This window comes from Triturus cristatus, chromosome 3_2 (genome assembly GCF_964204655.1).
Source record: "Triturus cristatus chromosome 3_2, aTriCri1.1, whole genome shotgun sequence".
Classification (NCBI taxonomy): domain Eukaryota; kingdom Metazoa; phylum Chordata; class Amphibia; order Caudata; family Salamandridae; genus Triturus; species Triturus cristatus.
Genome location: NC_140584.1, coordinates 645,855,205 through 645,881,228, shown reverse-complemented (window position 1 = coordinate 645,881,228; position 26,024 = coordinate 645,855,205). Strand labels below are relative to the sequence as shown.

At 48.0% G+C, this 26,024-nt stretch overlaps 1 protein-coding gene across 2 annotated transcripts in view; it reads right to left on the bottom strand.

Moving 5' to 3' along the window:
- The window catches only part of LANCL1 (LanC like glutathione S-transferase 1), a 573,393-nt gene that overhangs the window by 396,277 nt on the left and 151,092 nt on the right, over positions 1–26,024 (bottom strand). For both annotated transcript variants that reach the window (XM_085648591.1, XM_085648592.1), the window contains one exon: positions 18,218–18,425. In XM_085648591.1, coding sequence (XP_085504717.1) covers positions 18,218–18,425 — 208 coding nt within the window. The remainder of the gene's footprint in view (positions 1–18,217; positions 18,426–26,024) is intronic.

Sequence of the window (26,024 nt, the reverse complement as noted above, 5' to 3'; positions counted from 1 at the left end):
CAGTGGCAAATCAGGTGGCACCACAAAGGCCCCCCTCATACCACTACCTGTGGTGGGGGTCCCCTTTGAAAGAGTGGGCATAGATATTGTAGGACCAATGGACCCACAAACAGCATCTGGGCACAGATTCATACTGGTGATAGTGGACCATGCCACCAGGTACCCAGAGGCAATTCCCCTGAGGACCACAACAGCTCCTGTTGTGGCAAGGGCCCTGCTTGGAGTATTCTCCAGAGTGGGCTTTCCAAAGGAGGTCATTTCTGACAGAGGTGCCAACTTTATGTCAGGATACTTGACTGCAATGTGGAAGGAGTGTGGTGTTAACTATAAGTTCACCACACCCTATCACCCACAGTGCAATGGGCTTGTTGAGAGATTCAACAAGACCCTAAAGGGAATGATAAAAGGATTACCAGACAAGCTTAGGCGAAGATGGGACATCCTTTTACCCTGCCTTCTGTTTGCTTACAGAGAGGTCCCACAAAAGGGGGTTGGATACAGCCCTTTTGAGCTTTTGTTTGGGCATCCTGTAAGAGGACCCCTGTGTTTGGTGAAGGAAGGATGGGAGAGACCTCTCAGACAACCCAAACTAGACATAGTGGATTATGTACTTGGTCTCCGCTCCAGGATGGCAGAGTATATGAAGAAGGCTTCTAAAAACCTTGAGGCAAGCCAAGAACTCCAAAAAGCTTGGCATGACCAAAAGGCTGTACTGACTGTTTACCAGCCAGGACAGAAAGTGTGGGTGTTGGAGCCAGTGGCCCCAGCAGCACTCCAAGACAAATGGTCTGGACCCCACACTATTGTTGAGAAAAAGGGAGAAGTCACCTACTTGGTGGACCTTGGGACTCCCAGAAGCCCCCACAGGGTGCTTCATGTCAACAGATTGAAGGCATATGTTGACAGGGCAGACATGGGGCTACTCATGGCTACAGATGAGGGGCAGGAGGAAGAGAGTGACCCTCTCCCAGACCTGTTGACTCAGAACCCTGATGATGGCTCAGTTGATGGTGTGGTCTTTTCTGACAGCCTCACTGTCCATCAGCAACAGGACTGCAGACAGGTTCTGCAAGCCTACAGACATATGTTCTCTCTGACCCCAAGTCAGACAAACTGGTGCACCCATGAGGTGGACACTGGTGACAGTCTGCCTGTGAAGAGTAAAATCTACAGGCAACCTGACCATGTCAGGGACTGCATAAAAGTTGAGGTACAAAAGATGTTGGAGCTGGGAGTCATTGAACCTTCAGAGAGCCCTTGGGCTAGTCCTGTAGTCCTTGTGCCAAAACCTCACACCCAAGATGGTAAGAGAGAGATGAGGTTTTGCGTGGATTACAGAGGTCTCAATGCTGTCACTAGGACAGATGCCCACCCAATACCTAGGGCAGATGAGCTCATTGACAGACTGGCAGCTGCTAAGTTTTTGAGCACATTTGACCTAACAGCAGGCTACTGGCAAATCAGACTAGCTGAGAGTGCAAAGGCCAAAACTGCTTTCTCGACCCCAGGAGGACATTATCAATTTGTGGTAATGCCCTTTGGTTTGAAGAATGCACCTGCCACTTTCCAAAGGCTGGTGAATCAAGTCCTTACTGGGTTGGATGATTATTGTGCAGCTTATCTTGATGATATTGCTGTCTTTAGCTCCACCTGGGAGGATCACCTGGTCCACCTGAGGAATGTTTTAGAGGCCCTGCAAAAGGCAGGCCTCACTATCAAGGCCACTAAGTGCCAGATAGGGCAGAGCAAGGTTGTATACCTGGGCCACCTAGTTGGTGGGGGTCAGGTTCAACCACTGGAGAGCAAGATCCAGACCATAAAGGACTGGGCTCCTCCAACTACCCAGACTCAGGTCAGAGCTTTCTTGGGCCTGACTGGGTACTACAGAAAGTTTGTTAAGAACTATGGGTCCATAGTGACACCACTTAATGACTTGACCTCCAAGAAGATGCCAAAGAAAGTTCAGTGGACAGTAAGCTGTCAAAAAGCATTTGATGACCTGAAGCAGGCCATGTGCAGTGCACCTATTCTGAAAAGTCCAGACTACTCCAAAGAGTTCATTGTCCAGACAGATGCTTCTGAGTTAGGTGTGGGAGCTGTTCTTTCACAACTGAATGTAGATGGTCAAGACCAGCCCATTGCTTTTATAAGTAGAAGGCTGACCCCTAGAGAGAAACGTTGGTCAGCTATTGAGAGGGAGGCCTTTGCTGTGGTTTGGGCCCTGAAGAAGCTGAGGCCATACTTGTTTGGCACTCACTTCAAGATTCAGACAGACCATAAGCCCCTCTTGTGGCTAAATCAGATGAAGGGTGAAAATCCCAAACTTCTTAGGTGGTCCATTTCCCTACAGGGGATGGACTTCACAGTGGAACATAGACCTGGGACTGACCATGCCAATGCAGATGGACTCTCCAGATATTTCCACTTAGAACATGAAGACTCAACTGGTCAAGGTTAGTTTAATGTCCCTAAGTTTGGGGGGGGTTGTGTAGGAGAGTAGGGTCTGCTTTCTATGTTCACCCCCACTTTTTGCTTTTGCTTTACTGGTTTTCGACTTAGATGTGGCTATGGGCCTGCTAATCAGACCCACAGCCCTGCTGTTCTCTCTCTAAATTAATACTATGTACTTTAGGTGCATAACCCATTTGGATAGGATCACCTTATTGGCCCCTGTACAGTGTACCCTAGGTACCCAGGGCATAGGTGTACCCTAGGCCTACCAGGGGCTGCAGCATGTATTATGCCACCCCTGGCCTGGCCTTCCATTTTGACACAACTGGCTGATCACTCAGCAGGGGCAAGGTCGTGTAATCACCCCTTGCTTAGGTGTAGTATTCCTATACCTGACTTACATATAGACACATGTGTACCTATCAGTCACTCCTATGGCAGGCCTTGACAATCCTGGAGGCAGAGTGCTTGGTAACATGTGAGATGGTGCTCTAGCATGAGCTGAGCCTGTCTGCAGCTTTCGGAACCTTGTCCTTATAGCTGTTCTATGATATAGCCTACCATATACTCTTAAAGTGCCTTATAATCTTAGACGGTTATGGTAACTATGGTCTGGCTTTATCAAAACATGTCGTGTAAGGTGTCTAACACTCGGGAATAATACCCCCATGCCATTTCTGGACATGAGAATATTATTCCCCCCTTCTAGAGGGAAAGACATGTTAAAATCATACTTCAACTGTTAGCCTCTGACCAAAGCCTCAGCATCACAAAATGGATGCTGCTGCCACGACACAAGTCTGACCTCCTGCAGCTGGGAGTGATCCCAGCCAGGGAGGCCTGGACAATAGGTTTCCTGCTTGGGGAGGTGCTAGCACCTCTCCAGACAGCCTTTAGTGTATTGGGGCAGGGTGGGCTGAAAGGAATGAGACATGCCTGGGGCACACAAGGTGTTCCTTGCATAGTCCAGTTCAAACCGGCGCTGGGGCACTCCAGCCCCAGCTCTGGCGCGAAACTGGACAAAGGGAAGTGGGTGTAACCACCCCCTCCCAGGTCCCACCCATAAGGCGTGACCTAGCAGGTATCCCAGCCCCCCAGATTAGTATAAGAGTGGGAGTTGGGCCTCAAGACTCTAGATTATCCTGAACCTGCAAAACTGAACAGAAACTCTGGACCTTCGACATTCGACGAAAGAAGAAGACTGAAGAATCTCCCTTGTAGCCAAGGAGTGGCTACCCTGTGCAAACAGGCACCATCAAGAGACTACCCTTTGCTTTGCGACCGTTCTACGAGGAACCGACTGCAGAGCCCGACCAGAGCCTCGATTTCCAGACTTCTCCGACCCTCATCCACATCTGCAGCAGAGCTGAGATCCGTGGAGGCGACGAGCGACGTGGGACCGGCTACCTGGGAAAAGTGGCTAGTAACTTACAGCGCAGCTTCTGAGGTACCCTCGAAGTTGTGCACCGGGGATTGAGAAGCCCCAACCCCAAGCACCATCTGCACCGAAGACCAGCCCCCCCACACTCCACGAGTTCTGCGTGGGGCCCTTCAGCATTTTCCTGCTTGCCGCGTCTGTCCGGTTGCTTGCCCGCTGGCTAGTGGCCTTTGTGACGACGCTCCCTGAAATCTTCTGCGCTGGTTTGGCTCCTCCAGACTGGCTCCCGCTTCTCTGCAAAGAAGAAGCACCCCAGACCTTCCTGGTCTGCACCAGAAGCAAGTCCTTTGTTCTTCGTGGGTTCCGCTTGCCAAGGCTTGGTGAGTCCTAGTCCAACTTCGACGCCGCCGACAGCAAGAGCCTTCATGGGACAGCTCGCCTCCTGGTCCTGGTCGTCCTCGACGCTTCCTGGTCCTCCTGGCTGCAGCGACAAGCTTCACCTTCACCTGCAACTCTTCACGACATCGCCTGGTTCCTTCCTGGTTCCACGTGGTCACTGGCTAGTGACCTTGACTCTGTCCCTTCTGCTTGCAGGTTTCTTCTCTTCTTGATCCCAGCCTTGGGATCCACCGGACACTCTCCCCTGACTGCCTGTCAGCATCTTTCTTCAGGCATCCATAGGAGTCGACGACGAAAACAACGCATCTTCACCCCTATGCACCCGCAGCCTGTGGGCTAGGTAACTTGGGTACTCCGGTGCTCATCAGGATAGTGACTATCCTAGTGTCTAGTTTTCAAGTCTCAACTTCCTAGCTACTCCGGAAGTGTCCTAAATCTATCTATTTCTAAACTGTAACATTGCTATTGACTTTTACGCATTACGCGTGAGTGTTTCCACTCTGCACACGAATCCCGTGGGCCTCCCACTTCCTAACTAACGCTAGTGTAGTGTAGCCCCAGCGATTCCCTAGGCCTAGGCCTATTCTATTTCCGTGACAGTGGTTCTTATACCACTTATTTAGTATATGGTTTGCGTGGCCCCTAGGGCCTAACTGTATTACTTACCTGTGTGACTTACTGTATGCATTAATAAGACTGTGTTGTACTTACCTCTAAACTCATAAAGAGTGCTGAGGGTTTGCTTAGAATAAATACACTTTATTTTATATATATATCTGTTGTGGTGTCCTTTCATTTGGTATTCAAGGGATTATATATGGTATCACAGCTGGATTCACATGCCATTCAGAGTTTAGCCTAAGACTGCTCTTGTCCATGCTACCACTAGGATAGCTGGTCTATAAGGTTGACTTTACAACCAATCACCATAAGGGTATTTGGACTGATATAAGGTGTACACTATAACTAGTGACATCATACATCAGGCCAACTTCTCACAAACGTGATCGAATGCTGAGCTATAGTCAATGAATCATAGAAATAGCAGTTGCTTTGCTTCTTTAACTGCGTCAATCAGTAATGATAGGGCCATGATGTTGGTGCTGGTTCCCATTGGTTTACAGAAGCCGGTCTGGTTTGTTGGTCTGTTGGATCCAGATGAAGCCCAGTATGAAGGTTCTTCCAAGATCGCTCCTGCGTTCTATTTAGCCTTGTTATCGATCAGGGCGATAAGACGGTAGTTTTTTGCATTACCCTTGTCACCCTGAGATTGTAGATCCCTTCCAGGATTCCGGGATGGTTTCTTTTTGCAGTATCTCATTAAGGACCGGCGCCAGAGTTTTACTCCAGTACACTGGATCTTGCCTGTACAGGATGTGTGGAATCCCATTGGGGCCTGGGGCGCCTTCTGGCCTCCCTCTGGCTATTTGCCTCCTGATTTGCTGTGGTGGTGAGATGCTGAGGGATTCCTCCTCTCTGGATTGAGGTGCTTCGCTGCCTGCTGCTTCTTCTCCTGTTTTGGGTTTAGTGTAGTTCTGTGTGATGCCTGGGTGTGTATCATTTCAAGCTGTGGCACTGTTTTCTTCCATGATCTCTTCTCCCTCTTGATCCAATCTGTTAAAATAATGATGCTGAAATTTTACCCAGTCTTTCTCTGAGATGTGGGAGTTTATTCTTTGATGGAATGGACCTTGGAGGTGTCAATTGTCCGCCAGAACCGAGCGAAGTTATTTCTCTTAGAATCATGGACCACCCTTGCCCACAATGATTAATTTTCTTCTCTCTTTTTGTCCCATTTTGTACATTTCAGGCTAGCCTTGCGTTTTCTCAGTTCACCCTGTAGGGTTGAGTTTTGAGGGTTCCTGGGGAGTTTCATTAAGGTTTGGTTTATAGACCGTTTGAGTCTTCTGACCTGGGGTGTGATTATGTTTGCTGAGGATTTCCTTGTTATTGGCCTCTTTTTAATTCCTACTTTGGTGGCAGAGGGTCTTGGTGAAATTCTCCCATATAGTTAAGGGGGTTGTCATCATGTTGTGTCTTGTCAAAGGAGGTTTTTAGCAGATTCTACCTTCTCTACAAAAGCGGAGTTGCACTTGATCCGCTTATAGCCGGTGATGTATTCTGTGCTGATAGTTTTTATGACTGGATTTAAAGGTATGGCTGCTGCTTTAAAAGTGACTTCTTGTGGCAGGTGGCCACTTTGTTCATTTTCTCTCAAGCGATAAGAAAGGATTTTGTGGAACATGGGGAGTGTGACGAATGTATAGTCGAACAAGATTGCAGCATATTATTCAGCAAGTGACCAATATTCATCTTTAAAAGATCTAAGATCATTAAAGAACTTACAGGTAAAATACTATTTGGAGAATGTGGGCATTGCAGCAATGTAATAAAGGGAATCACCACACACGGGGACTAAAATCAGATTGGAATGCAGAGGCAGCTGTAACACTAACAGTAGTATTTACACACTGAAATGCCATTGTGGTCTATTATATATAGGGAAAAAAGAATAGAAAATGAAACCATGGACCTCAGAACATAAAAGCAATACACATAAAAACAATCTTAAATCTTCAGCTGCAGCACATTTCTTGGATTACAAACACAATGTAACACAGTTACATGTCCGAATTATAGAAATATGAGGATCGTTGTCTAGAACAAATATGACTAACATTCTCCTATAGAGACATACTGGATTAGGCTACTAGACACATTATAGCCAAAAAGATTAATGGATCGGTTGGCAATCTCATACTTTCTGTAAATAGTTAATTATATTGGACATAAGTGTTATGGATATGACTCCGTGAACAAAGTTATTAAGTAGAAGATCATCTGTTCAAGTTATCATAGCATTTGTTGGTATACTATTGCGTTGCTTAAACCTCTATGAATATGTTTATCATATTGTTCTCTCCAAATTCATTCTCACACATAAGAGCATACATATATGTCCATTCCTTTCTTTTCAGCTACTTATTCTTTAAGAGAGTGCACCATTACAGATATTGTTCAGATACTCACTTTGCATAGCACCTTATCCGATTTAAATACAACATATGCTGTACGCACAATGGTGTACACACATATTAACAATGGTTGCTGTAGTATTCCCATGTTAGAATGTTATGAGTCAGGTGGGGTTCCATGTTCCACTGGTCAAGGGCGGTTACTTTTACTTGGCTCTTGCCAGTTGTGGTTGTCTAAGCTGTTCCTCTCTTGTTTGGAATAAACATACATGGAACCCAAATCTGGCTTCCATTTGGTTTCAATTTTTATGTTGATTTTTCTTATGAGTTTGAGCACTATGCCACATACTAGAGTAGACCATTTGATGAAAACTGATGTCCTCTACAAGATGGCCGTCCTACATTTCTCAATAGTGATCATGTGACTGCCAAGTGTGCAGTAGACATCTTATCGAAGCTAGTCTTTGGGCTAAGATACACCAGGCCAAAGTATGAGGAGATACACACTTTAAATTAATGGTGACCTACCAGAGTTAAGTTAAACAGATTTGGTAAGCAGGTATAGAAACAACAAAGGGCGCTGTGCAGTCAGTCCTGGGAAGTGTAAGAAGCAATAGTAATGCTGGTGCTACTAGGAAAGGAAGGGTCGGTTACCAATTCAACCCTAACTGCCCTTCAGAGAAGAGAACAAAGCACAGCAAACATCCTATCCGAGCACACAGAGTAGTTCAATGTCAATGATAATCTTGAGATCACAAGTATTTTCTTTGTCCACTTTTAATCCATAAACATCAGTTCAGGTCATACAAAATCCAGTTCGTTCCCAACCAATGTTCAATCCAAGTTATCAGTACAGCCAATAATCCAATTATTCAAATCCATGTAATCAGTGTAGGTTCATTCAACAATACAGCTTGATACAGCCAACAAGTGTTTCGTCGTATGGTAATTCGTACCTCAACTTCTTCAGGGCTGTGGTGATATCAGTAACTGTAACAGTGTATAATCATTAAATGCGTCCAGCATGGTCCTGTTTTGAGGCGTAGTAATATCTACGGTCTGTAATTAATCACAAGAGACCCACGGAGTAATCCACCCATATTAACGGTCCGATATGGTAGTCACAGCAACAGTTTGTAGTAGAAAAGTAGTGTGTTGAGCACAGAGAGTGTTCCATACCACGGAATACTCTGATTACGTGGATTGGATTAATTGGATCATTGGCAGTATTGAGAACTTGGATTGAACATTGATTGGGAACGAACTGGATTTTGTATGACCTGAACTGATGTTTACGGATTAAACGTGAACAAAGAAAATACTTGTGATCTCAAGATTATTATTGACATTGAACTACTCTTATGTGTGCTCGGATAAGATTTTTGCTCACCTACCAGAGTTACACCAGTACATTTGTAAGGAGATGGCATACCCATATTCTTCAAATTTGAGCGCTGTGGTACGCTTTATGTCAGCCTTTAGGATGACATGTGATGTCAGTACAAGATGGCAGCCCTATACCTCTCACAGGGACCACGTGATTTCCAGTGATTATCGTTAGATGAGTCATTTAAGTCTGTGTATTCCCCAACACACATTAGGTTAAAGCATTAGGAGATTTACACGTCTCAAAAATGGCAGACACACAGGGCTAAGCTTTTAAATTTCTTAGGAGAATGTACATCCATATTTTTAGCTATGAGAATTGTTGTAATGTCATTTCTTGTCTTCCTCCTTTTCACCCTGTCTTCCCCTGTCTTCCCTCTTTGTCCAGCCTGAGTATATTTAGAATGTTATATGATGTCACAGAATGTGGGGTGACTCATGTCAGTCAGTTGATTCCAGGCTGAGCAGAAGGAAGCTGCTCCTGGTGGGGTCTTCATACCAACTTACTTACAGGCCTACCTACCACCTTGGCTATCTACTTTATCACCTCTGTAACTACATCTTGAATAAAGTTACTTTCTGGAACCACTACCTGGCCTCCTGTGAACATTCATACTTCAACATTTTGGCGACGAGGATGAGATGAATCATGCACTTGAATATGGTTGCAACTCTTAATACAGACATCACTTGACTTCACTCAAGTGTGATTTATAAGTTTTTAAAACACTTTAGCTTCCCATCAGCCATCAGAGTCAGGTTTTGGAGCGTTATGCCGTCCTGATGCTGCATTCTTGACGAGGAGAAGGCCCGAACATCAGCTCAGTGTACTTTCTTTTCCAGCACCACAGAGCTGTTCAAGTGGATTATAGTCTTATCCTCATTTAAATGATTATAGCATGAGCAATCGCACATTTGTTATACACTCACTGCTTCACAGAAGCACAATATCTCAGTATTCAGATTGTTAGTTTCAGCCTTTGTTTTATTATCTACTATTGAATATGCTACTTACCAGTATGCATCTGTTCTTGGCATGTAGGGCTGCTGACATTCATATCTGTGCATAGATCGCCGCCTAGTGTTGGGTCCGGATGTTTGCACGTTGTTGTCCTGGGAGAGTCTTCGAAGTATCCTGGGATAGGTGACTCCTCCCCTGGACTACAGTGCGCATGGGCATCCTCTCCATCCTCAGATTGTTTTTCGCCATTGTGGCAGTGATGGAGTAGATATAGAAAGTGATGACCATGCTTACAGTAATTCTGAGAGCGGCAGCTGCTACAGGCGCCGGGGAGGAGGGAGGGCGATATGAATGTCAGCAGCCCTACATGCCAAGAACAGATGCATACTGGTAAGTAGCATATTCAGTTCGAGGCATGTGGGCTGCTGAATTCATATCTGTGCATAGAATATATAGCAGTGCCCTCTTATTAGCGGCGGCTACCAGTGCCAGCTGCAGCGGTCTGAAAAAGAGTTTTGAGAACAGCCTGTCCTACAGCTGCCTGCTGTTTTGATTGCACATCTACACAATAGTGTTTGGTAAATGTATGTGTAGTGGACCAGGTGGCTGCTCTACATATGTCATGCAAAGGAATGTTTCCTAGGAAAGCCATTGAGGCCCCTAACTTACGTGTTGAGTGGGCTCGTGGGGGAATCGTTAAAGTGCGTTTAGCCTTTTGATATCAAATTTGAATACATTTAACGATCCATCTGGCTATTCCTGCTTTGGAGATAGCGTTACCTTTGTGGTGTGGGGCAAAGGCAACGAAAAGTTGTTGTGTTTTCCTAAAGGGTTTGGTCCTGTCGATATAATACATGAGGGCCCTTTTGACATCTAGTGTATGGAGTGCCCTTTCTGCGACAGTTTGTGGGTTTTGGAAGAAAACGGGCAGTTCAATGGTTTGATTCATGTGGAACTGCGATACCACCTTTGGCATGAATTTGGGGTTGGTACGTAGTACGACCCTGTTGGCGTGAACCTGTATAAATGGCTCTTGAACGGTTAGTGCCTGGAGTTCACTAACTCTTCTCAAAGAAGTGATCGCTACTAGGAAAGCTACTTTCCAGGTAAGGAATTGAATCTCGCATGAGTGTAGAGGTTCAAAGGGTGGACCCATCAGGCGTGTGAGGACCAAGTTGAGGTTCCACATTGGGGCTGGTGGGTGGCTAGGTGGAATGACTCGTTTGAGTCCTTCCAAGAATGCTTTGATGGCATGCACTCTGAATAGAGAGAGGTGCTGCCTGGTTTGTAGATAGGCTGATATCGCGGTCAAATGGACACGTATAGAGGTGTACGCCAGATTGCATCGGTATAGGTGTAATAGGTAACAAATAATGTTTTGGATGGATGCGTCTAGCGGGTTAATGTCATTATTATTGCAATAAATGACGAACCTCTTCCATTTTGCTGCATAGCAAGCTCTGGTAGTGGGTCTCCTGGCCTCCTTAATGATGTCCATACAGTCAGGTGGCAGGTTTAGGTAGCCAAACTCTAGGACTTCAGGATCCAGATTGCCAGGTTCAGCTGTTGCGGATCTGGATGCTGAATCTCTCCATGGTTCTGCGTCAAATGCTCGGGTTTGACCCGCAGCCTTTGATGCTGCACCTCGGAAAGTTCGAGAAAGGTGGTGTACCACGGCTGGCGTGCCCACGTTGGAGCAACCAGGACGAGCGTCAGTGAGTGTTGACGCAGTTTGCGTGCCACCAGCGGTATCAGTGGTGCTGGGGGAAAAGCGTACGCAAATCTGCCGGACCAGTTCATCCATATCGCATTGCCCTGCGACTGCGGATGTGGGAACCTGGCGGCAAAGCTTTGGCATTTTGCGTTTTCGCTTGTCGCGAATAGGTCTATCTCTGGATGACCCCACTGCTGGAAGTACGGTTGGAGTACTGATGGGTGTAACTCCCACTCGTGCATCTGGTGGCTGTGTCTGCTGAGCAGATCCGCCATCTGGTTGTCCTTGCCGGGGAGGTGTTCTGCCATGAGGAACATGTTCCTTTGAATGGCCCACTTCCACATGCTCTGAGCCAGATGAGACAACTGTGGAGAGTGTGTTCCTCCCTGCTTCTGTATGTAGTACATGGCAGTCATGTTGTCCGTCCGGATCAACACGACTTTGTTGCACAAGTGTACTTTGAATGCTTTCATACCGAGGAAGATTGCTATCAGCTCTAGAAGGTTGATGTGCATCTTCTTTTGTTGTTGTGTCCATAGTCCCTGCACTGTGTAATGGAGTACATGAGCTCCCCATCCCTGGAGAGACGCGTCCGCCGTCAGTATTATCTGTGGGACAGGCTCTTGGAACGGTCGGCCCTTGCAAAGGTTTTGTGGATTCCACCAATGCAGAGAGTTGTATGCCCGACCGCTCACCAACACTAGGTCTTTCAACTGTCCTTGAGCCTGATTCCACTGACGTGCTAAGCACTCCTGAAGCGGGCGCATATGTAGTCTCGCGTGGGGGACTATGAAGATGCAGGAGGCCATCATGCCTATCAACTGCATGAACACTCGCGCGGGAAGGGAGTGTTGTGGTTTGAACTTGGAAATCAGCATTTGTATGCTGTTGATTCTCACCAAATTTGGCTGAGCTGTGGCCGCCAGAGTGTCTATAGTCGCACCTAGGTACTGTTGTACGTGTGCGGGCTGTAGATGGGATTTTGGGTAATTTAGTGAGAACCCCAGACTGTGAAGGAGGTGAATGGTGCGGGACATGTGGCTGGCACATTGCTGGGCTGACTTCGCTTGAACGAGCCAGTCGTCCAGGTAAGGGTAGACGTGTATGTGCTGTCTCCGTAGATGTGCCGCCACAGTAGCTAGGCACTTTGTAAACACCCTTGGTGCCGTTGTCACGCCGAAGGGAAGGACTTTGAATTGGTAGTGCTGCCCTTGAACAGTGAACCTGAGGTATTTTTTGTGTGAGGGGTGAATGGGTATGTGGAAATACGCATCCTTGAGGTCCAGTGTGGCCAGAAAGTCTCCCTGCTTGAGCAGCGGGAGGACTTGCTGTAGAGTGAGCATGTGAAAATGCTCGGAAAGAATGTATCTGTTTAGGGGTCTCAGGTCCAATATAGGTCTGAGTGACCCGTCCTTTTTCGGTATTAAAAAGTACAGGGAGTACACCCCCGTACCTTGCTCGTGGACGGGTACGACCTCTATTGCGCCTTTTAGAAGCATACTTTGCACCTCTTGCTGTAAGAGCGTTAAGTGCTCTGAGGACATAGGACGGTTTTTTGGAGGTATTGTGGGTGGAGTGGAGGTTAGTTCTAGACAGTAACCGTATTTGACAATATCTTTGACCCACCTGTCCGTGGTGATGGAGTTCCACGTGGACAGGAACCTTTGTAGCCTTCCCCCGACAGGTGTTATGTGGTAGGGAGGAAGGGAGAGGGCGTCACTGCTTGTTCTTGGGGGAGGACCTGGTGTTGCCGTAGCCGCGTCCTCTGCCCTTTGTACTGGAGCCACGATATCCACCCCGGGTGTTTTTATCGTAGGTGGTTTGTGTATTGCCCTTGTATGTTTGCTGTGACCCCTGTCCTCTACCTGCTCCTCTATTTCCGGGGCGACGAAATGAGCCGCTCCGAAAGGACTGAGTCTGGAGAGCCCCCATGGACTTTGCAGTGTCCGTGTCCTTTTTTATTTTCTCTAGGGTGGTGTCAACCTCCGGGCCGAATAAATAGTCGGGGTTGACAGGCTGGTTGAGAATGTTGTTTTGCACCTCAGGTTTGAATCCGGAGATTCGTAACCAGGCATGTCGTCGCAGCATGACGCTAGTGTTTATGGCCCTGGCAGCTGTGTCTGCGGCATCCAGCGCACACTTGATGGATGCGTTTGTGAGGAGCTGTCCCTCCCTGATGAGGATCTCTGCACCTTCTCTGTATTGGTCAGGGAGATGTTGGAGTAGTTGCTCTAATGTGTCGTAGTGTGCTCTATCGTAGCGAGCGAGGAGCGCTTGAGTATTGGCAATGCGCCATATGTTGGCTGCCTGGGCGGCAACCCGTTTGCCAGAGGTCTCTAACACCTTGGACTCTTTGTCCGGGGGAGGAGCGTCACCTGTTGTTTGTGAGTGTGCCCTCTTGCGAGCATTCGCAACGACAATGGAATCCAGAGGTAATTGGCCTCTGATGTAAGTAGGGTCCCCAGGCGCTGATCTGTATTTCTTGTCGATCCTGGGGTTTATCACTCTTGCCCTGGTGGGTTCCTTGAAGATGTCCTTTGCTGGTTTGAGGACACCCTTCAACATGGGTAGAGTTTTTATATTCCTTTCTGAGGATGCGAAAGTATCCATAAGAAAGTCGTCCTCGACGGTGTCCGAGTGAAGTTGCACCCCATGATTGGCCGCAGCACGTTCAATTAGAGCGTTGAACGTTGCAGTGTCCTCTGTGGGAGATGTTTTTGCTCCATAGAGTTGCGGGTCTTGTGCATCCATAGGTGCACCTGGGTCCACAGGGTCATCCCACGTTTGATCAGGGTCCTGTTGGCCGTCAGGGTCCATGTCTCCGGGGTAGGGGACTTGGTCACCCATGTAGTCCTCCAACGCATCCGTGTCGGAGTGTGTGGGAGAGAAGGATTGTGGATCCTGGTAGGGTGAGTGGAAAGGTTCGTAAAGAACTGGTTCTGAAGCCATAGGCAGCTTTCTTTTAAGTGGAATCCTGAAGGAGTCCAAAGCCGGCTCCAAAGTTATTTTCCTTTTGTGGATAATCATCCTGCCGGTGTCGGCGTCGATGAGATGCGATGGAGACGTCTCCGCAGAGCGTTCGGCAGGCGTGATCGTGGTGTGGGTGACCCGTGTTCTGATTTGGAACAGTTTCGGGGCCGTGAATGGTGGCAGGCCAAAAGTAATGTTGGCTGGTGCCGAAGAGGCTGCTGGAGCTTTAATTGGCTCGGAGCCCGACGTGTCCTGGAGGACCATTTTCTTTTTGGTGCTTTGCGCAGCAATGGGTCGCGTTTCGAGCGCCCTCGATTCTTTTGCACCGACCGGTTCTGTCGAGGCGGTCGTGGATTTTTTCGGCGCCGGTGGGTCATCGAGTCGAGGGGCGGGAATGGCCGTCGACTTCTTCGATGAGTGTGGCTTTGGTGTTGCCGTGGAAGCGGTGTGAGACGCAGCAGGCTGTTTGACCTTTGGGGTCGGAGTCGATTGCGTCGGTGCCGGGAGCCGAGCAGGTTTGGTGGTACCGAAGGCCTTCTTCCTTATGTCGACTCCGACGTCGGCCGCTTCGAGTTCGGCACCGAAGTCTCGTTTGGTGCGCTCGGTGCCGATGTGTTTTGCTGGCGTCGAAGGTGTGGAGGGCCTCGATCCTACCAGCGCCACTTTCGGTTTCGGTTTCAATTGAACCAATACAGCTTTCGGTTTCGGTTTCGAAGAAGGGAAACCAGCCGTTTTGGGCATTAATGGCTGCCGCTGAATGTCCGAGGCCGGGCCCGAGGGCGGGGCCGAAGAACTGCGGGATAGGTCTTGGGTAAGGCCCGAAGGCGATCCCTCGACCGGAGCCATAGACTGTTGCACTGGGCTTTCTTCAGTCTGAACGGGTAGGCCTTGCTCGTCACCGGAGCTACTCTCTTCGGCCCCTAAGGCCTCATTGTAGTCTCCTACCTCGGTGTCGTCTTCATCTCTGCGAAAGAGTGTTTCGTCGACGTCTTCCGATCCGGAGTCATGTTCGGAAGCGGGACTGGAGGGTAGGTTCTCCACTTCTTCGACATCTTCGGTCTCGGCATTAAAGATGTCGGCCGGGGCCGGTGCCGCTTGCTGCGCCTCGAGTCTCGCCGCTCGTCGATTCCGTAGAGTCTTCTTGGATCGAAATCTGGCACAGGCCATGCATGTAGATTCGTCGTGATCCGGTGAAAGGCATTTGTTGCACACCGGATGGACGTCGACGTAGGGATATTTCGCATTGCATACCGGACACCTCTTGAATGGTGTCCTCGATTCCATCGTTGATGTCGAATCAACGGTCGGGTAGGATGCGAAAATTTGTTCTGGAAGTTAGTAAACTAACAAAGATACTATCGATACCGATCGAGAACAGTACCGACGCGAACTAAAGGCCTTTTGGCCTGAAAAAAGATTTTCCTAACTTGAGTCAAGATAGCACATCCGAACCCAATGGCGGAAAAAAACAATCTGAGGATGGAGAGGATGCCCATGCGCACTGTAGTCCAGGGGAGGAGTCACCTATCCCAGGATACTTCGAAGACTCTTCCAGGACAACAACGTGCAAACATCCGGACCCAACACTAGGCGGCGATCTATGCACAGATATGAATTCAGCAGCCCACATGCCTCGAACTGAGGTATTAGGCCGGATTTATTATAATATGTGTATCAAGTACCCTACCCGCACCTTTCTTCTTCTAGACTCCCCAAACAATAATTGTCAAGGTCCCGGTATTGTTTTTAATGTTTTTATAAACAAGTGTGGTCGTATACCACTGTAAAACAATCGGTGTGACACCTGTTCGCACCTTTCTTCTTCTAGACACCCCATCACAATAATTGTCAAGGTCCCGGTATTGTTTATAATGTTTTTAAAAACAAGAATGCTCGAAAATTATTTTAAAACAATCTGTGTGACTTAAATTTCCTTGCATGGAAGTTCATTTATCAACAATCAGATTGGTTTCTCGCACGAAGCACACTATACACTCATATAAGGCAGGTGTTATTAGCTAACTCAATCACAAGATAGATCCCATCAGTGAGTTTCTTTAAGGTCATTTACACAGTTATGTCGCAAAGAGAGACTATCTTAACAATTAATTTTATTAATGTTGGTTTTTCTATATTGAAGGTTATACATGCATATTTTTGTTTTTATTTCGCAGTGATAAATTAAAAACTAAAATAATAATAAACCCTGATGATGGAAAATGTTCTAAAATGCACTAGGCTCTCATCAACACTGATGTTGCGATAACCAGTTTATGGAAAACCTAAGTAATTGTTGGAAGACTTCAGTCATCAGTATCTGCCATTTGTTGATTAACAGATACAAATGAAAGAACAATATTAAAAAAGTGTTTTTCAATACATTTTGGATTCGTGGAATTACTGGGAATCAGCTTCAAGCTATATCACAGTTGTGCGTCAGTGGCATCCGCATGAACAGAGAGTGTACCCGGACGGCACGCCTCAATATTTTACTGTAGAACATTACGGATAATTAGGATTGCGAATTCAACATTTTCATATTTGGAGTACTGTAAACGTATGTTTCTTTTTTGTTGCACTGAGGAATTTGAAACAAACCCCTGACACTCAGTGACGGCTGCTGCCAATCAAAACCAGTAGTTGCGGCGGGGGGGATGATGGGGGAACAGGACGAAGAGAAGGGGTTGGGAAATAACAAAAAACAATAATTAAAATCACTTACCTGCCCTGCTTCGCTCCTGCCGCCTCGTTGCTCCTGCCCCTCCTCCGGAAGTGGATGGGCCAGGAGGCAAAGGCTCCTCACCCAATCCAGACTCTGCTCTCACAGCATGAGAGCAGCGTCTGGATTGGTCTGAGCAGCCTCTTTTGCCACCCAGACAGTGCCTGGGGGTCTGCTGAGTTTCTACAACCTGGCTGTAGAACAAAGCTGGGTTGGAGAAACCCAAGTGCGCAAGTCTGTTTGGCTGGCTAAACTGACATGCACACTTATAAATGCACAGTACTCCTCCCTGCGATGGCTTGGTCCGCACCTCCTGTCAAACGTAAGCAGCACAGACAGAGATAAATAAAACGATAATAACAATGTGTTATTCTCCTTTTATTTATAATCTGCTGGCAGTTGGGCGACGCTCCTCCACCATTACCGAGGAGCCACTAAAACTCTACTCCATTAAAATACGGGCTCTAAAAAGTATTAATAGAGGTATCTACATATACTGATAAAAAACCTTTTAGCAGGCCTTTTTAAATCCATCCCATGTCGCGGAGAGCCATGCAATCGAGACAGCCCGCTCCTCTAATTGGATCGCATGTCACTTCTTTGAACAACAAGGTTCATGGTACACACCTTACAAGTTAGCGATTGTATCCAAATGGCAAACGGTAAAGGATAAATGGTCCATATGAGAGAGACACAATATGAATGGCCTGGGGCAAATCCAGTGGGTTCACCTTCCATTGTACAGTCCTGAAGAGGCCAAAAAAACTGATTGCCGAAACGCATCGACTATATCCGATGAGGAGTCCACGCTGAGAGTCGAAAGGAAAAATTGACATATGGACTGCTGGCATAATCACATTGGATGATTTACATTTTACATTAGGCGAGAGCTACAATGAAAGTGACTATCTCTAGATGGACCCAGCTTGAAAATACGCATTGGGCTGTTCACTCATATGTATACGAGGACAGTTTTTTTATTCGCACACACAAGAAGTATTATCACAATAAACTGTTGACATATTGTAACACTGGAGGAAGGGTCTGGATGCCAAACTTAAATGTAATGAATGTATTGTACAAATGACGGTGATGAGCAACAATAATACATGAGTTATTGTTGACGAAAGAGTTCAGATTGATCCTGCTAGAGTTACTTTTTTTTTACATATCCCACCTCTTGCAGCATGCAAAACTGAGATTGGCAATAGCCCCAACTGCGTGTTGCAACACTGTGGAAGCGGAAGACTGAAAAATGACCTACCGGCGGATGCATTCCTCGGCTTCCTTCTCCTGCTGTAGCTTGTAATATACAGCAGCTCCGACTGCCAGAGGTCCAGCATCGCCACACAGGAAGGTGACCCCTTGCTTATTCAGGCATTTCAAGCTCTTACTGATATGTTCCTGAGCCTTGTTCAAGTAGGAGGTATCTCTGAACACATTGAAGAGGTGCAGGTACAGCAGGGAAATGCCTTGGGGTGAAACAAGCAAGAATTTACAAGTGCACCACTTCAAGTTTGTTCCAGATACCCTCAGCACTCCATCACACACAAAGTACTAAGAGAGTTCAACCTCAACCACAGACTAAACAAAATACTACCATTACTAAAACATTCATATATACAGTCACCCCAATGAGAACTCAGTTACAGATAATGATACAATAGATATATTGGAGTCTGGTTGACCACTTACCGGGCAGACCATGATTTTAAACTGGACTCATTAACAAGGGACGTCAATCAAAATATTTTCCCCAAATAAGATCACTAGTTGAGTAACACTGATGCCCCGTAATGCTTGTTGACACCAGAAGATACACCGCTGCCGAGCTCCAAGCCCTGGAGCCCAGACTCCGCAACAACTGCTGCTTCACCTCTCCGCAATCAACAGTAGGACCTTTCACCAGCCTGCACTGCGTCATCTCCTGCAACACCGGAGCACCCGCACGCACCACGACCACCACGTTGACCACAACTGTGTCAGAGAAACTCGACTGCCTCCTCCTCAACACACAATCACTCTGAAAGCACACCACCGAAATCTGGGACATCTTCATCCTGACCTACGACGTCATGTTCCTCACCGATACCGGACTCACCCCTGCACTTGCTCCCAACATTGCCTCAGCAACAACCGACAGTTACAAGTTAGCAGACCGGGACAGCATCAACAAACACGGAGGCGAGATCACCATCATCCACAAAGAAAAAAATCAACTGGCCCAGCACCACAGATGACACTACCCCTAATATGGAAAACCTCAAACTCCAAACAAGCGGCAAATCCACCATCAAGGCCTCCCTCACCTACAGAACGCCAGGGTTTCATCCCAGATTCTGCAATACCATTCCCGACTTCATCGCCCGGCTCACCATTAACTCCATCTTCCTCGGCGAACTAGTTTTCCACGTCAACAACACCAACACCGCCAACCTCCTCGAAAGCACGGTTACTATCTGCCCCTCCCAACTAGTCACCAACCCCACACACAATGCAGGAGAAACGCTTGACCCCATCTTCACGTCCAGCAACAAAGTCAAGTACAGTCATGTCACAGAGCTCACCTGGACAGACCACGCCATTGTCGACTTCGTCATCATCAGATACCACGGCACCGCCCCCTGAGTGGCCCATTTCCCACCCTTACACTGCACCCAACCTAGAACAAGCTGCCAAGAACTTCACTGCTTGGATCACCAACAGAATCAACCCCATCAAGCCCACCAAACACAAAAGAGCCACCAAACAGGCCGGATGGTACACCATGGAGCTGAGAACCCCAAAACGCACCTGCAAGCAACTAGAAAGAATATGGTGTACCAGTAAAGATCATGCAGACAGAGCCACCTTCAAGATAGCCCTCAACCACTACCACCAGCCCTGGAAGGAGACGAAAAAGAACGCCCTGGCGGACAACAACAAAGTCAGCGTCAACCGTAGCAAAGAACTCTTCAACAGTGTTAGAGAGTTCTCCAACACCTCAGCCATGGAAGACATCACCCCTTCCCAGGAACTTTGCGACACCCTAGCAGGCTTCCTCCATGACAAGATCTCCACCATCTACAAGAAGATGATCAGCGGCGAGCTCACCACTCTCATCAACTTCTCCATCACCACTGCCACCTTCTTTGAAAAATGGAAACATGCAGTAGTCAAACCCCTTCTCAAGAAACCGCCCACCAACCCCAGTGAACTCAAAAACTACCATCTCATCTCTCTGTTCCTCTTCCCCGCCAAAGTTCTCGAAAAAGCCATCAACCGCCAATTCATTGAACACCTATAGAACAACCATCTTCTTGACACCTTCCAATTCGGATTCCGCAGCAACCACAGCACCATTACTACCCTAATCACCACTGATAACATAAGAACCCTTCTCGACTGAGGAGAGACAGGGACCCTGATCCTCCTCAACCTCTCAGCAGCATTCAACACTGTGTCCCACCACACCCTCATCAAAAGACTTCAAATCAGAATCCAAAGAGACACCCTCAAGTAGATCGCCTCCTTCTTCACCGGAAGAACGCAGAGAATCCGTCTACCTCCATTCACCTCAGAGTTCAAGAACATCATCTACAGCATTACTCAAGGCTCGTCCCTCAGTCCCACTCTGTTTAACAATGTTATACCTGCTGCTCGGCCAATGTGACTGGGGTGTGGAATGTTGGTGATGCTGTAAAATGTCGGTTTATTGAGGGAGTCAGTTGGAGAATGGGCTATGCAGCAGGAAGGCTGCTTCTGGTGGGACTTAACCATCCTCTTACTTAAGTTGGAACTATGATCTAATAAATCTACCTATAATCTACTCCAGAACTTTCATTTACAACACTGGAGACCATTTAGGTAAAGAATACAATGCGTGCAGGAAGACTATGAAGATTTAACCCCTTCTATGCTCATGACGGAATGGTTCCGTCATGAGCATAAGTGCCAGTGTGCTCATGACGGAACCATTCCATCATGAGCACACATTAAAAAAATCCCTCTGCTGTAAACAGCAGAGGGATTTCCCTTTTTTTTTTTGCTTTGGGAGGTAGGGAAGAGCTTTCCCAACCTCCCAAAGCATAGTGCCTGTTTTCATTGTCATGACAATCGCGCGCATAGCGCTGTCATTACAATGAAAACGAAACTAAAACTTTCAGTTTCACAGCTTCGGTGCTTGTGGGGCTATCTCAGCTTCCCGTGCACCGAAAAACATGGGAGGGGTATCGTTGGAAAGGGGAGAATCTTATCTTTCCAATGGTAACCTTCCCTAGTGGAGCCCTGCTTGGGGATCGCCCCAGGATGGCGATCCACAAGCAGGGATCCACCCACTAGCCACCAAGGAGGGGGGAGCGGCCCCTTGGGCAAGGGCCTTTGCCTCCCTTATAATATTATGCCAGACAGCCTTTCTGCCCGCTCCCAATCTGCCCCCTCAGGGGGGCAAAAAGCACCCTAGGTGCCAGGGATTTGTTTTTATATGCTAGGGGTGGGGGCTGCCCAGAATGGGCATGCCAATAACCCCACCCAAAAAAATGGTACAGTCGTCCTGCCCGCCCCGGGAGGCAGATCCCCCTTATCTGCCCTCCCAGGAGGGCAGAGGGTCCACTAAACACCAGAGATTTGTTTTCCAAATTTCGGGGTGGGCGCAGCCCAGAATGGGCATGCCAATGTCCCCACCACCCCCAGAAAATGCCACAGTCTTTCTACCCCCACCCAGGAGGCAGATGGGGGCAGGGGCAGAAAGCCCACAAGGCACTAGGGATTTTTCTTTTTTTATACGTAGGGGTGGGGGCTGCCCAGAATGGGTATGCCAATGCCCCCACCACCCAAAAAATTGCCACAGTCTTTCTGTCCCTCACCCAGGCGGCAGTAAGAGGCAAAAGCCCCTTAACTGCCGCCCGGGAGGCTGCAGAAAGACCAATAGGCATCAGGGAATATTCATTTTTTAATTCAGGGTTGTGGGCTGCCCAGAATGGGCATGCCAATGCCCCCACCACGCCCCCAGGGGACATCAGAGAGCATACTAGGTGCCAGCGATTACGCTGGCTTTTTTATGCGTGGGGGCTGCCCAAAATGGGCATACCAATGCCCCCACCCTTCAAACTAATAGCCACAGTCGTTCTGCCCGTTTGGGGCATATTGGGGCAAACCCCCCACCCCCTCCTATTCCCCCCCACCCCTCAGGGCGGCAGAAAGCCCACTAGGAATGGCCTTGTTTTTAGCAATGTGCGTATCTGTGGATTTTGGGCCCTAGCGTAGAAATCTAGCAAACCTGTACATTTTTTTAAACTGGACACCAAGGGGTATCCAGGATGGGGTGACCTGTGTGCCTCTCACCAGGTTCTGTTACCCAGAATCCCTTGCAAACCTCAAACTTAGTTAAAAGAAAAACATATTTTCCTCACATTTCTGTGATGGAAAGTTCTGGGATCTGCGTGAATCCACAAAATTCCACCCACCGCACGTACCCCAAAGTCTTCCGATAAAAATGGTACCTCACTTGTGTGGGTCGGCCTAGTGCCCTCGACAGGAAATGGCCCAAAACGCATCATGGACACACCGCATTTTCAGACATAAAACTGACCCTGGTAGGACATTTGTGGATCTATGCAGATTCCAGAACTTTCCACTACAGAAATGTGAGAAAAATGTGGCTTTTTGGACAAGGTTTGAGGTTTGCAAGGGATTCTGGGTAACAGAAACTGGTGCAAGTCAGACAAGTCCCCCCCATCCTGGATTCCCCTGGGTGTCTGGTTTCCAAAAATGTATAGGTTTGCTAGGTTTCCCAAGGTGCGGGCAGAGCTAGGGTTCATAATCTAAAGCTAGGCACTTTGCAAAAAAAGGGTCCGTTTTCACTGTGAAAATGTGGTGTGTCCACGTTGCGTTTTGGGCCGTTTCCTGTTGCTGGCACTAGGCCTACCCAACCAAGTGAGGTACCATTTTTCTCAGAAGACTTTCGGAAATGCGGAGTGGGTGGAATTTTGTGGATCCACGCAGATTCCAGAACTTTCCACCACAGAAATGAGAGGAAAATTTGATTTTTTTAAGCTTAACTTTGTTTTTATTGACATTCTGCAGCAAAGAAGCAACATACACATCTTGTAATCCCTTTCCAGATCCCACTGTTACCTCCCACCTCTGGGCATACATTTCAACAACTGAAGTCCGTGTGCAGGTGCCTTCCAGCATAGCCCTGCCAGTGCCCATGAGGTGTTTCTTAAAGCATGTGCATGCGCTGGCGTAATAAAAGTGCCCAAATACACAGCAATGTCAAAAAGGAGATATAGAAAAAGTAGTCCCTCCCCCCCGTCCCTCCCCCCCCCCCACCCACTAACTGGTGTGCTTGGGGCCTATCTCAGTTTTGAACAATGTAAAGGGCAAGAGCGAGAGTGCAAGTTAGGGTTCCATATGTGGCTCTTCTGGAGTTGTGAGTCGCAGGAGGCGAAGATACTTTGGGCATATGATTTAATTAATCTCGGTGGCCAAAAGAGACACTATTGGCTGACAAACTTCTCTGAACCCCACAGTGGAATTAGTAAGGGAGGCCTGTATCCGCTCTATCCCTAAGATGTGCCATAACCTATGCAACCACCCCATATACCTCGTTCTTGTGTGAGTCCCCCATTGCGATAAAATGTTTTGGAGTGCCGCCCGCAAGACCAATCCCATCCGTTTCCCCCTCCTAAACCTTAGCGGGTAAGTCAGCGGGTTGGGCAATCCCAGCACAACATAGCTCAGGAACTTCAGAATTTGTGTCTCACATTGTCAGTCAATGTCGTCGAGTATCTTAGTCCAATAGCCTGTCAGTTCCCTGCAGTCCCAGAGCAAGTGCACCAGTGTGCCCTCTTCCCCGCAACCCCGCCAACAAGTCGTACTACGGTCCGAGTTCCCCTTGTTAAGTTGAGCCGGCGTCAAGTACCAGTACGTGGGTATTTTGACATCAGTTTCCCTGCTGGCGCTGTTGCGTGTCATGTGGTTAGCCCGGTAATATAGGTCTCTCCATTCTTTTCCCATAAGGTCTCGACCCAGTTCCCTCGCCCACTGTTTTTAGCTGGCCGTGGGCGCTGTAGGGGCCCATGGGCGCTGTAGGGGCCTGTGGGCGCAGCATACCGTACAATTCAGAGATCATTTTCTTATCTGTGTTCTTTGTCACTAGCTACTTCTCATACTGTATCAATTTCCTATTCACTTTTGGCTGCACCTCCTTCTGGAGAAGCCACTGACGGATTTGGAGGTAATGAAACCATTCTGTTTCAGTGATGCCATAGTCACGTCGTAGGTCAGGAAATTATAAAATCTCCTCCGTATCAAATAGGTGCCCTGCTGTTTTACAGTCTATCTCCCGCCATGCCACAAACGCTCTTTCATCCAGCCCTGGTGTAAATTCCCTATTGTCAAATAAAGGGGTCATGGGAGAGGGGAATCCTCATCTAGTGGCGTCCCCGTCCCAGACCCTTAGTAGTGTATTCGTTATGGGTGAGCCCCGGAGTTTCGGTGGCCTATCTGCGCTCTTCAGGAAAGGGACTTTCCACAGGAAGAGTTTCGCTAGCACTCTGTCTTGGAATAGCCATCTCTTTTCAGAGTCTGGTCTATTCCACTCCACCAGGTACCTGAGTTGCGCCACCCTAAAGTATTCCTGCAAAAACAACAGTTGATGGACAGAATGCAGAACAATGCCATACATTCACCCCAGTACAGAGATCTGGGCCTAAATCCATAGTTTTTTTTGCTCACCATGCCATTCCAGTTTGAACCCAGCCATATGCATATCAGCTTTGACCCTGTGCCTCATGGGAACAGTCCAGCCCGAACTGCCAAGCCAGGTCGTCCCTGGAATGGAAACAAGCATCCTAGGACCGGTTTCGGGGTTTCACCCCTCTTCTGCCAGGATAACTTGATTCCAGTGGCATGGAGAGCACGGTACCCACGTTTGGGCATACCCATCCCAATCGGGGTGACAAATGCAAAAACAACAGCTGATGGACAGAATGCAGAACAAGGTCATACATTCACCCCAGTACAGAGATCTGGGCCTAAATCCATCTTTTTTTGCTAACCACGCCATTCCAGTTTGAACCCAGCCATATGCAAATCAGTCTTGACCCTGTGCCTCATGGGAACAGTCCAGCCCGAACTGCCAAGCCAGGTCCTCCCTGGACTGGAAACAGGCATCCTAGGACCGGTTTCGGGGTTTCACCCCTCTTCAGCCAGAGATAGCTTGATTCCAGTAGCATGGAGAGCACGGGACCCACATCTGGGCATACCCGTCCCACTCGGTAGTTTGCTGCAACACTTTTTGCCCTAAGTGGGATGGCTATGCCCAGACATGGGTCCCTTGCTCACTGTGCCACTGGATTCAAGCTAGCCTGGCTGAAGAAGGGTGACATACCCTGAAACCGGTCCCAGGATGCTTGTTTCCGGTCCAGGGAGGACCTGGCCTGGCAGTTCGGTCTAGACTGTTCCCATGGGGCACAGGGTCAAGACTGATTTGCATATGGCTGGGTCCAAACTGGGGTGGCGTAGTGGGAAAAAGAACGATTGATTTAACCCAGATCTTTTGACTGGGGGAGAATTTTTGCATTGTCAGCATTCCGTCCATCATTCGTTTGCTGTAACACTTTTTGCCCTAAGTGGGGTGGGTATGCCCAAACGTGGGTCCCTTGCTCACTGTGCCACTGGATTCAAGCTAGCCTGGCTGAAGGGTGACATACCCTGAAGCCGGTCCCAGGATGCTTGTTTCCAGTCCAGGGAGGACCTGGCCTGGCAGTTCGGTCTGGACTGTTCCCATGGGGCACAGGGTCAAGACTGATTTGCATATGGCTGGGTCCAAACTGTGTTGGCGTAGTGGGCAAAAGAACGATGGATTTAACCCAGATCTTTTGACTGGGGGAGAATGTTTGCATTGTCATCATTCCGTCCATCATTTGTTTGCTGTAACACTTTTTGCCCTAAGTGGGATGGGTATGCCCCGATGTGGGTCCCTTGCTCACTGTGCCACTGGATTTAAACTAGCCTGGCTGAAGGGTGACATACCCTGAAACCGGCCTCAGGATGCTTGTTTCCGGTCCAGGGAGGACCTGGCCTGG